Source organism: Mirounga angustirostris, unplaced genomic scaffold, assembly GCF_029215605.1.
Source record: "Mirounga angustirostris isolate CCGP_5_RB_7025 unplaced genomic scaffold, mMirAng1.0.hap1 SCAF_6, whole genome shotgun sequence".
Taxonomy (NCBI): Eukaryota; Metazoa; Chordata; class Mammalia; order Carnivora; family Phocidae; genus Mirounga; species Mirounga angustirostris.
In genome coordinates this window covers 76,426,623-76,438,835 of record NW_026991714.1, presented here as the reverse complement: position 1 = coordinate 76,438,835, position 12,213 = coordinate 76,426,623, and the positions used below count along the sequence as shown (strand labels likewise).

Here is a 12,213-nt window from a genome sequence, read left to right as displayed (position 1 = left end):
AAATCTCACTGTTACATACGTGATCTGCTTTATTCTCCAAACTCTCCAAACATCTGTACAAGCTGCACTGTCACTCACTAGATCTTACTATGCTCTGTTGAAAGGATGATATGCCTTAGTCTTTAAGCTTTTACGAATATTAGAAGACACGGGATTAACTCAAGTACACAGAGTCTTTGAGACTACTCGGGACTATCAATTTTTAAATGGCACAAGTCACAATGAGTAGATGAGGCTTCCCATACGATGGCAGTCTACGGAATCATAAAGAATGGAAAAGTCACCAAGTTGAAATCTGAAGTACCAAATCCACGCTGGGGAATGATCTTTCACACATCTGGCTTAGTGGGGGGGGGGGAGACAGTTTTTCAAGAATCTTGAACTTTTTCAGGATTCAAGTGTTATTTAATGTGCTAGAAACTATTAAGTGTTAAGGCCCTTAAAAAAAAAAAAAGCGCCTCTCTTAAACATGAGTAGACAGACACTCTACTCCCAAGCTGACAAAGGCCCATGTTTTTGTAACTGCAGGCTTTGAAGGACACGGGGGGGGGGGGGGGGGAGCTACAGAGAATCACATCTGGCTGCCCATTATTGCAAATGTCAATAAATTTAAACGATTCAAATGATAAATACTCTCATTTAATAAAACACCCACACAATGACAAGAATGAGACTTTAATCAGTTTTAAGTGGAGTTTATAACACTAAGAGATAAAGGGCTGTTAACAAACACAATAACAAACGGACATCTGATTGGTATGAGGCATTATCCCGCACACATCGTGTTTTGTGCATCCTCAGTGCATAGCATTTACACACAGAGCCACTGCTGCACAGCACAAGAGCATCTGAAGAGGCTGAATCAGAGTAAGGCTGTTTAACAGACTGAAATGTTGAGTATATAGATTCTCTATGGAAACAGACTGAACTTGCGAACCGGCAGGGAGGAAGGCCGCTCCGCCAGACGCGGCGGCGAGAGCCCCCACTCCCGAGCACAGTCCCACCCCCTCCGTCTGCATGCATGACACGTCAACAGTATGTAAAGGTACACGAGGCACTTTGTGGCGACCACAGCCATCGTTATGAACATATTGCACACATTTTCTAGAACTAAACATGTAACTTGTACCCTACTCTTTATTTTTTTAAAGCTGAAACATTTGATGCTGCCGGTAAACTCCACTTAAGTTTATAACCTGTGCCACAGCAAAGAACGGGGATGCTATGTATTCAACTGCCCTGTAATAATTATGGCAAAAAAAAAAAATGTTTGCAAGGAGCTACAGAGGACTTGGGATGGCACAGGGCCCAACTGTAAGCTTTCTTAAAAGTGATGCCTTCAAGTAACTTCAGACATGTAAGCGGCTGCACATCCAAAAAGTCTAAGTAAGAAAACATTCCAGAAACTCAAAGAGATTACCTACAGAATGCATTTCAGGCTAATTATGAATACTGTCATAAATAAAGTTTTAATTAGGACTCAAAAACCTTTCAGTCATAGCAATTCTTGTCAAATTCTATGGGGATGGTAACTGAAATAAAGGAGAGTAGTATGTATAATATATATTTATATATATATAATATATATATATAATGCCATTTTTCCATTTCCAATGACTACACCATAAAATGTAAGCAAGGCTTCTCAAAAACATTGAAACATTCAAAATCAAAACCCTCATTCAGACCTTCACATTCCAAAGGAAAAATAATAACAGTGCAAAAGCCCATTATAATGTCATTATTTATGACCTGGCCCTCCATGTTACATATTGGAACAACACAAATTATGTTTTAATATACCGTGCCCAAAACTGTAACAAATTAACAGTATTAATAACTATCATCAAAACACGAATAGTTGATTTTCATTTTAGTCAATAATTTTCAGCTTTTATGAAAGATAAGGTGGCATATAAATTTCAATGCTGAGATCTTAGGAATAGTTGTCTCTAACTTTACCAATTTAACTTATGAGCAGTCAATCAATTCTCTACATATCAATGTTTAAATACAAATGTGTAAATCCTAAGAGCTTTGTTAAAAATTTAAAAACTTTATTTGTTGAATGAAACTGATGAGGTATGGAAAACATGTGAACATTATTTACTAAGAATATTTTAGATGAAGTTCTGCCTAATCTATTTAACCATCAAACTCTATAAATGCTGCTCTAGTAGGTCCTATGCAATCTGTATTTGTAAATTAACTGGTCAGACCACAGCTAGTGAACAATTTCAGCACCAATAAGTTATTGAAAATGAGATTTTATACCATTAAGGAGTAAATTGGCTGGATATTCAAATGTTTCAAGGTCAATGTATAATTTGAAAGACACCAAATTTCTGGGGGAAAAAACTTCTTTTTAAATAGTATCTTCACATTAGCTTTACAATAGTAGTTGTATTCTGCTTAGAATCATATGCAGTCTGGGCATATCAAATATACGATATTTAAGAAGTGAAATTGAAGCCCTAGTCCTAAGTCTAGCACTATGAAGAAATGATTCAACACTGCACGTTAAAAAAAAAAATCTATTCTTTCAATAAAAATCGATAAAAGCGTTATGTGGGACAATTTCTACTGAAAAAGTAAATGCCTCATTATTTGTGCAGTGTTGAAAATTTACTGCAACTCTAATTTCCTTTTTAACACAAATAATGTCCTTTTAAATATAAACATTATATGTATTCAGTATTCAAGTAAAATTCCCTAACAGTTAATGACATTTAAAAAATGTGCAAAACTGCAAAACTCATTGTAACAGAATGTGTAAGGTCAAAAGGGCGGAACGGCTGACAGCTATTGGATTGAATAAGTGCATCATAAATCTTTGAAGGAAAAAAAACGCTTACTGTAGAATCTCAAATTGAAATTTCCTGTGCAGCATTACAAAATGTTTTATACTCAATGAGGAAAAAAAGCTTGCAGGCAGCACATGAAGCATCCACAGCAGGTGTATGATTGAAAACTAATAAAGTAAGTGTACGTGGTTGACTGATGTCGGTACGAACAGCATCTGACTTTTCGCACTGGCCTTGATTACACGGGAGATGGAGCACTCGTTACAACTGAGAAAATGTATTTGATAGATCATTGTCGATTTTCATAATGTTTCAAGCCCATTCTTTGTTGATAGCCTCCACATTTATATGGTTAAGTCATTGTTGCTGTGTTTCTTATCTATGACCACATTATTTTTATATCCCTTCATTTGTGGATTCTTAAGAAGTTGTGGAAGGTTCATTCCTGCACCCCAATACAGATTCACTCCCTCTAGCTGCCTTTTCTAGCACCAATATGCTTTAAAAAAAATAATAAAATGCACAAAACAACAAGCAGTGACAGCGGCCAATTCCTCAAATGTCCAGATTAACAACTGTAGCATGCTAAAGAAAGGTGCGTGAAGTAGCTGGAGATGGTATATGGTCCAGAGTCCAGCATGACAGATATCCCTTTCTGAGCACTCCCCCCATTCCCCTAACCCGAATACATGCATTAGAATGTAGCAAAACCCTTGAGAAACTCCTCTTAGCCAACTGCAAACTTATCTGTTGCCACAAGTGCAAAGGGGTAGGATGTGAACCTGTGCATCACAAAACTCTTTAGCCACTTCAGTTGGTGACAGAACACAAAATGAGAAATTCCTACGTATACACATCAGTCTGTCTCCACTTTTTATAAAACTGGAATAAAATGGGAAAGTGCCATCTTTATTTATCCTAATTGAGTTTTAAATGTCCTTTTGACACAAAAAGGTATATACATGACACAGCTACACAACCTTTTTTCAACTGGACAACAAGTGTCACAACCCTGTGGATGTATAGGGTAAAACAAGATTGGTCAGGAAAAGAGAATTGTTCCTATAACTGGTAATCTGACACAATGTCCTATTGCCATTAAAAAAAAAAAAAGGTCCAATTTCAGTTTATTCAAGTTTGTTGTCATGTTGTTTTATCCCTCTTGATTAAAAAAAAAATTCAGACTTTTGTAATTTGTGTATGCTGATCTTCATCAAAAGGCTCATTCTCTGGATCAGAGTCAGTGGTGTCCGAGTACCTGTAATGATCAGGTTCGTTGTCGCTAGCGTCCGGCGTCACAGAGGCTGAACTGCTAGCCTCGGGATTTGATGGCTCCTCTACCGTCTTCGTGAAGTACAGCTTCACCTGGAGAAGAAGGAGGCGGTTTAAAGGGGAAATCCAGAAAGCCGACTAATCTTAAATGACTTAGTAAATATACGTATTTTTAGCAGATTCGTTTTTAAAAAATGCGATGACAAATAGGATCTTGAAAAGGCAGCTATCTTTTAGATGACCCCCTTCTTCGGATTTCCTAGGTTTTCTTGTTACACACTGAAAAGATACACTGGGATGTTAATATGCTAGACTTTAGTAAGCATAAGCTGCAAGCATTAACTAAATAATTCTGCAAAAGAAATGCCCTAAGACTGAAGTTCATTGACCGTTTACAAAATATATTTTCAATCACAAAATTCCACGTACAAATAGCTGAGTTCCAAAAGAATACTGCACTTACGACCTGTCTGAGCCTCAGTGTATCTTCTGATACAAATACTACTAAACAAAAACAAAGTATTACATTATAAAAACACTGACCAACAGTGATGTTCAGGATCCCGTTAGCCCTAAAGTTTAAGAACATCAGACAGTGGTTTCCATTACAGGCAGCGCTGAGAGAACTGCGAACAGCTCAGTGAGGCAGGTATTTCCATCTCCAAGCAGAGGAAACTAAGGCCCAGAAGGGCAGCCGGCAGTAGATATGAGGCTTCAATCAGATTCTCCTTCTGTTCTATCTACAGCCCCTCCCCGTTATCCTCCTCCTCCATCAGCAGATCCCTTTGGGTCCACCTGCACGATGCCCTCTCTACCTCCTCTGACAGCTTCTCACTGTGCCCACTGCCGCCACACTAGTCCAAGCAGCCACCACCTCTCATCTGCATTAAACCCCAGCAGCAGCTTCTCACCTCACCTCCCAGTTCCATTCTTACCTCCTCTCCAGACTACATTTTAAAGACAAAATTCAGATGACATCTTTCCGTGCTAAAAACATACCAATGTCTTCACACTCAGACTGATGTGATCTAGTCAAAACGATTGCTTATCTACTGCTCCTCAAACATGGTAGAATCATTCCTGACTCAGGGCTTTTGTATCTGTCCTTCCCTCCTGTCCCGGATATTTGTACAGCTCACTCATTTCATTTAGGCCTCTGATTAAACGTCACCTGCTAGAGAGGCCTTCTCTTAACTATCCAGCTAAAACACACACCAAGATCGTTCTCTATCCCACCTCTGCTTCATTTGTTCATAAGCACTTACCACGGTCTTTGTTTACTGATAACTGAAATAGTTTTTATTTGTAATCACAAATACATATTCTTGTAATATTAAAACAAAAAAACAATAAAACTAGAAGTCACACTATAAAAGCTAACAATTAAGGAAAATGCAGACTTAGGTAAAACACAGTCAGTGGAAACCCGTGGATTCTAAAAGACACTTCTAACCACTTAAAAGAAATGTAAGATCTAATGGCACTTAATATTGGATTTATTTTCACTTAAAATATGTAGCCTCCCCCTTATTTTTAGGATTACTCACAATATTCTTATCCGCTATGGGTAGGCCTGCTGCATATTATAAAGATGGAATGAGGCAAAACAAGTAAGAGAGAATTTTTGAAAAGAGAAAGGCAGGTATGGTGAAAGGACGAGGGGAAATCAGGTAGAAGGAGAAACCGGAAAGGGGAAGGAAAAAAGGGCAAACTACCATTTGGAAATATTGACAAATCAGATTTTTTTTTTCCTGGAAATTTCTTATAAATGCACAGGAATAGAAACAGGTACACACATCACATATAGATAAAAGTAACGACCCAAATAACTCCATAATATGAGGAAGCAGACAGGGCTTTAGAAAGGGAGTAACACAAGAGAATGATCGGAGAAGGGCTTCAGAGCACCAAGACTGAAGTGAAGGCTACAACACGAAAGGGTAGCCAAATGAGGGAAAGGCAAGGGAAAGGCGGAAGGTGGAGAGGTACAGGGAGAGAAAAAGAACTGGAAAGACTGGAGGCAGAAGGAGCTTAGCATTTGGAAGAACTGAAAAATGAATCTCGGAGCAGGAGGAGAATGTGGCTAGAGCTCATGCAGGAGGTAAGCCTGTGCTGAATTATGTAGGTCCGTGTAGGTCATATAAAAAAACCACAAGGTCTTTAAAAAGTATAGACAAGAGTGACACAATCACGTTTATTTTAAGATCACTCTGAGGAGCTCAGAATAAATTGGAAGGGGACAAAAGTAGGAACAGTTAAGAACATTCTATATGAATCATTCCCAAATAATTGAGTTCCCTTTTACTTCTTTCTTCCCCCATTCCTACTTCACATCCCATAAACTGAACTCCCCTTCCCAACCCCTGCCCCAGATTTCACCAAACAACAACAAAGAAGGGGCGGGGGGGCGGGGGAGAAAAGCAGCCTTTTTTGACTCTGTGTGCATTCATGTTAGAAACCCTCATTACTGATACCTAAATATTGCTTCTAAATAATACCTAATTTAATTTAAAACTTAGTCACACAAGTCCTTCACCAGCTATACATTTAAAACACACACACACACACACACACAGAGCCACCCACTAATTCCTCAAAATGTTTTTAACTGACCTTAAAATTTGGAGAAAAGTATCGGTTGGCCTTGTCTTTATTTGCTTTGTCGAGATCATTTTTTGTTAAAGTGAGTACTAGATATTCCTTGTCATTATCTGCACGCTCTATACTGCAAATACTATCAATTTCTTGATCACATAGACTTCCATTTTCTACTTTTTCTGAGGTTTCCTCTGGTCCTGGTATGAAGAATGTGTTTACCCAAAAGTGAAACATTTTGTCCTTAAAAAAAAAAAGACAAATTTAAAAATTTTTTTAAATAAGAAAATATATCACCTATATTCAACATTTGCCCCAAGAAGTCAATAAAATAAGCCACATGTTTGAATAAAGATAAACAAACAGACTTATATTTGGCAGCTGTGGGTTACCTGTTGCATCTAAGTCACATACATTTATTCTTTTGTTCAAATTTTAGACGAAAAATGTAATCCCACAAGTTCTAAGATAACTTACTTTTGTTTTAAAACCTTAGCTAAAATTTTTCCTTTCTTGTCTAATATAAGCTTTAAAAAAATGTTTGAGTTTGTATGTATGTGTGTATGAAAATGGGTTTAATGTTCTATTTCAACGAGTTATCCATTTCAGGGGCGCCTGGGTGGCTCAGTCGGTTAAGCGTCTGCCTTCGGCTCAGGGCATGATCTCAGGGTCCTGGGATCGAGCCCCACATCAGGCTCCCTGCTCAGCGAGGAGTCTGCTTCTCCCTCTGCAACCCCTACCCGGAATCCTTCTCTCTCTCTCAGATAAATAAAATCTTTAAAAAAAGCTATCCATTACAAAATCTACTTTAACAAAAGTTCTTGAAATGTCAGCACAACTTCCCGATGAAGCAAGGCAGATCCATTTCTACTTCAGAAGCAATACAAACTCTAAGTGGCTCCAGTTTCCTACACAACAATATGTGTGTCTGAAAATGTTCAGAATATGGGGGAAGGAAGACAAGCAATTCTGACTTTTTTATGTTAAAAATGCCTATTTTAAAAAAATTACTCCTTACAAATAATACGAGGTCCTCTTAATCAAAAAAACACATCAGAAGTTCATCACTTCAAATCTTTCTTGACCAACACAAGAAAATGTTCTCTCTCTCTCTCTTCTCTTAATGACTGGAATTTGGCCTACATGGATCACGTGACAGTTAATGATGTGCAGCTTTGTGACATCTTATTTGGTGCCTTAAATTGCCATTAACTTTTTTATTTTAATTTACCTTCGAGTTTTGCTATTTTCCCAGGAAGATGGGAAGACCCTTAAGTATCTTACGTTTAACTGTCTTTTTATCTTTTAACAGTACCTAGCAATCTCACATATAAGACTTTAAAAAGACATATTTGTTAATTTTAATTATTTTATTAGCAAAGTTATTTTTTGCTTACTTAGAGTCAGAAGAACATAAGCTAGTACTATTTAAATCTCCAAAAATGTGGATTCTGTATCGGTACTGATTATGTTAAACCTGTTTTTGTTTAAATCACAGCAACATTTATAACAGGCAGGGAAAATCACATAAAATGGAAATATATGTAAGGTAATCCCAGATACAGATATATTACAAATATTAATCTAATCTTCAGTTTTGTATGTATTAAAGTAATGTACAGATGATAACTGAAAATAAGAACTTATGCACTCCTAAAGGTATAGGGAGACAGTGATGCAGGTGCCTACTTTTAAAAGTAAAATATAAAATTTTAGGGGCACCTGGCTGGCTCTGCTGGTAGAGCGTATGACTCTTGATCTCAGGGTCATGGATTCAAGCCCCACATTAAATAAATAAATAAATGCTTTTTAAAAAATAAATAAACTTTTACATGTACCAGTCATATAATGAATAGAAGGGAAAAAATACTTAAACACCGGCTAACGCTCCCTGGACTATTTAAAAATTACTTTCCAAAGTTATCGAGATATATTTAACTATCATTTATATAGAATAGGTAGGAAATGGGTTTCTGGTGAAAAAACCTGTTTAACATGCTGTAATTTCCCAGCTATGTGGATTCTGGATATAGGAAATTGTATTTCTTCAGATAAGTCAAGGTAGAGTTTAAAATTTTTGTAATAAATGAAACTTCCTCTTATTTTTTTTTTAAAGCTAAATATCAGGAAAACTAAATCAGTCCCATTACTGAGAATGTCTAAAGATTAGCAATATGTTTAATGAGGCAGTAACAACATACAAAGCTAGTATTTTTGTTCATTACTAACCCCAAATTTTGCACCTTAGGCGCACTCACCTTAAATATTCACACTTAGTATTTTAGACCAAGATAGTTTAAGAATGAGCTCTTGAATTCTCTGTGGCTCAGTAATATGCAAACCTCACTAACTTTCTAAAGCTGCATATTTAGTACATTTTTAATACATGTTTTATTACTTCTTTTGCATACTTTATCACTCTCCTAACTAAAATTCGCAATAATTCAATAAATTTGAGAAAGCTAAATATAAAATGATGTACTCTCAGGAAACATAAACCAAAATAGGGGAAAAGTGGTTTGTGTCATTACACAAGACCATGGAACAGATCTTATTTATACATATAAATGAATTTTTTTACAAACTCATGGCCCCTTGCTAACTTTTTCTCGGTAATTGATCATCCTGTCTAAAAGGACGGTAACTGATTTAATGGGGTATGTAATCTTTAATATTTTTATGAAATTTCTCTGCATAACCCAACTTAAAGAAAATTCATCTCAAATTATAATGACATAAGGACTTTTCCTCTAACAAGATTTTTTACCATTATAATGGCTCATCAGTGTTACAGTAAGCAAAGCATGTGCAGATCTAACAGACAACCAATTATAATTCATTAGACTGTCAGTCACAAAATATTATCCTGTAAGCTCTCCTTAAGAATGATTTCTGCCTAACCAAATATTTTAAGCAAAAGATCTGAGGTTACTGTTCAAAGTATGGCGATTTTGGATATTCTTCCCAATAAAAGGTAAGTGCAAACCTTTTTTAGCATCTTGTTCTGTTTGTGGAAGAACTCTACTTTGATGTCACCACACACAGGCAAAGGCTGAGGGAACTCAAAGTACATGAACTTGTCTTCCCGTCGTGTGGGTCCTGAATTGGAGGAATAGATCTTCACCTTTAGCTGGCAGACCACAAACTGAGGATCTGCATGGTTAAACACACGTTAGCATCACTTCAGAGGAAATGCCTTCAAGTGTCAAACTGTCAAAAACCATTTTAATAGTTAATATTAGCAATACACACAAATTAGTGATTCTGCATCTGTAACCCAGATCTAAAACAAATCAATATTTAAACAAAACAAAACAAAACAAAGTCAAAAAGTATAATCAGTCCCAACAGTAGACTTCTGGCACTACAATAACAGCAAAACTTTAACATTAAAATGTTAAAAATCTAATATAAATTAGATTTATAATTAAAATGCTAAAATAATTTTCTGGCACATCTATGAACTGCGTAAAAAGTAACTTTAAAAATAGATATTTGCTGCAGTATTTTAATGTCTCTACCACATAACAAAACCCACAAAATACAAATCATTGCATGTTCACAAGATGCATGAGAATATAATCTATTTATTCCATAAACACAAGACTCAATATTTATAAAAATATTAACGATTATTTATTTATTTTACCTATAGCTCACATTTTATTTCTTAAAGGGATATAAAGCCATCATCATGAGAAACAGGAAGAGATTTGAAATGTCTGCAAAGAAATACAACAGACTCAAGCACAAACTGCAGCAAAATCCCCCTCCCTCCAAAACACACTCCATTTTCATTAACAAGTATTTTGGCTTTGGCCCTTGTCTGTTTTAAAATAAAGGAAAGGATTGTATGTTTTAGTGATTAACCTTATGAATAAGAAGTGGGTCTTGAAGGAAATATGCCAAGACAATCGAGAAATAAAATCCCAAGCTTGCAAAAGGTACATGAAAAATCATGTATATTTCATATATTTTTATGTATAAAATATACACATATATAAAAACAGTCATAAAATCCTCAACACTAAAAGGCATCATCCTTAAAGATGCAAAAAGAAGTATCACATTATTTATCAATGTGACCAGCAAGTGAGAAAAAGGCAAAAGGCTTATCGAAGCTAGATGCACTTTCCAGTTTAATAAACACATACCAGCTCGTCTGTGCAGTATCTAAAGCAGCATCAGCACTCCCATAATAAACAGTAGGTTTGATAACAGCCTGTTGGGTTTTTCTAATATGAATCTGTGAGGTATTTATCACAAGAAAAAGGGCACTCCAAAAAGGGGAAACATTACACTAACAATCTGTCAATAATTTCCGCATCCTTGACTAATGGTTCAAAGTACAGCAAGCCATTTTACAAGACTATGTGATTCTGAAAATTTCACTAGAAACTCTAGCTTGAAAAAGCAAACAAAAAGGTATGATTTCAAAGCTGTGATAAAAATCAGCCAGGATGAATATGCCTTGTAATCTTATTAAGACTCCACTAGTTCAGAATCTGATAATCCTCATTTTAGAACTTTAAAAGGCATATTAACGGTATAAGCCAGATTTCAATTAAACTACATCTAAAATGTGCATCTTCAGGAATTCGAGAACCATATAATTAATTCATAAACTAATTACAAATCATGCTACTTAGAATTTAACTTTAACTAAGTTAAAAAGTTTTAATAAGGGCGCCTGGGTGGCTCAGTCGGTTAAGCGACTGCCTTCGGCTCAGGTCATGATCCTGGAGTCCCTGGATCGAGTCCCGCATCGGGCTCCCTGCTCGGCAGGGAGTCTGCTTCTCCCTCTGACCCTCCCCCTCTCATGTGCTCTCTCTCTCTCATTCTCTCTGTCTCAAATAAATAAATAAAATCTTTAAAAAAAAAAAAAAAAGTTTTAATAAAAATAAGTGGAAAAGATTTCCTCAAATCACTAAAGAAAATCATTTCCTTTACAATATGAATTTCCCATCTTAGATCTCTAAGACCTAACTTATCAGAAGTCCAACATCAGTACAGTTCTGCTGACTTCTAAGACACAGGTCAGGTATTTTCTCTTTGATACGACTGACTGTGTTCTAAAGAAATGACAAGTCAATACCTGGTCAACAAAAGTCAGGATTAAATTGTTTTGACATAGGCATATTGATATACTGTATTGAGTATTGAGAGAAAAATCACAGTGATCATCCTTTACTAACGTTTTAACCCTTTTCGATGTAAAGAGTATAGTAACTTTTCCTTTACTTAGGGATATTAGGACAATAATCCAATAAGAAAACAGCTGCTGACCTCTGACAACTTTGCAGAAGCGACTTCGTTTTCCTCATTGGCCCCAACCTTCCTCCTGAACCCAAACGCACAACTCGCCGTGTCTCAGTCCTCCCACTCTGTTTCCCTGAGCCTTCCCCTCCTCTAGCCCCAATACCATATTTACACAGAGGGCTAGTTAACTACTATGTCTATTGCCTGGTGCTTCCCCAAATACCAGATCTAACTCTCACCTAAGATTCAAACCCACACTTTCAAGAACCCACTAAGGATCTTC

General features: G+C 36.3%; 1 protein-coding gene across 2 annotated transcripts in view; it reads right to left on the bottom strand.

Moving 5' to 3' along the window:
• Positions 1–659: 659 nt before the first annotated feature.
• The window catches only part of PTEN (phosphatase and tensin homolog), a 90,989-nt gene continuing 79,435 nt past the window's right edge, over positions 660–12,213 (bottom strand). For both annotated transcript variants that reach the window (XM_045877736.3, XM_064594566.1), the window contains 3 exons: positions 9,658–9,824; positions 6,690–6,914; positions 660–4,169 (listed from right to left, as the gene is read on the bottom strand). In XM_045877736.3, the coding sequence (XP_045733692.1) occupies positions 3,984–4,169; positions 6,690–6,914; positions 9,658–9,824 (578 nt within the window). In that variant the 3' untranslated portion in view covers positions 660–3,983. The remainder of the gene's footprint in view (positions 4,170–6,689; positions 6,915–9,657; positions 9,825–12,213) is intronic.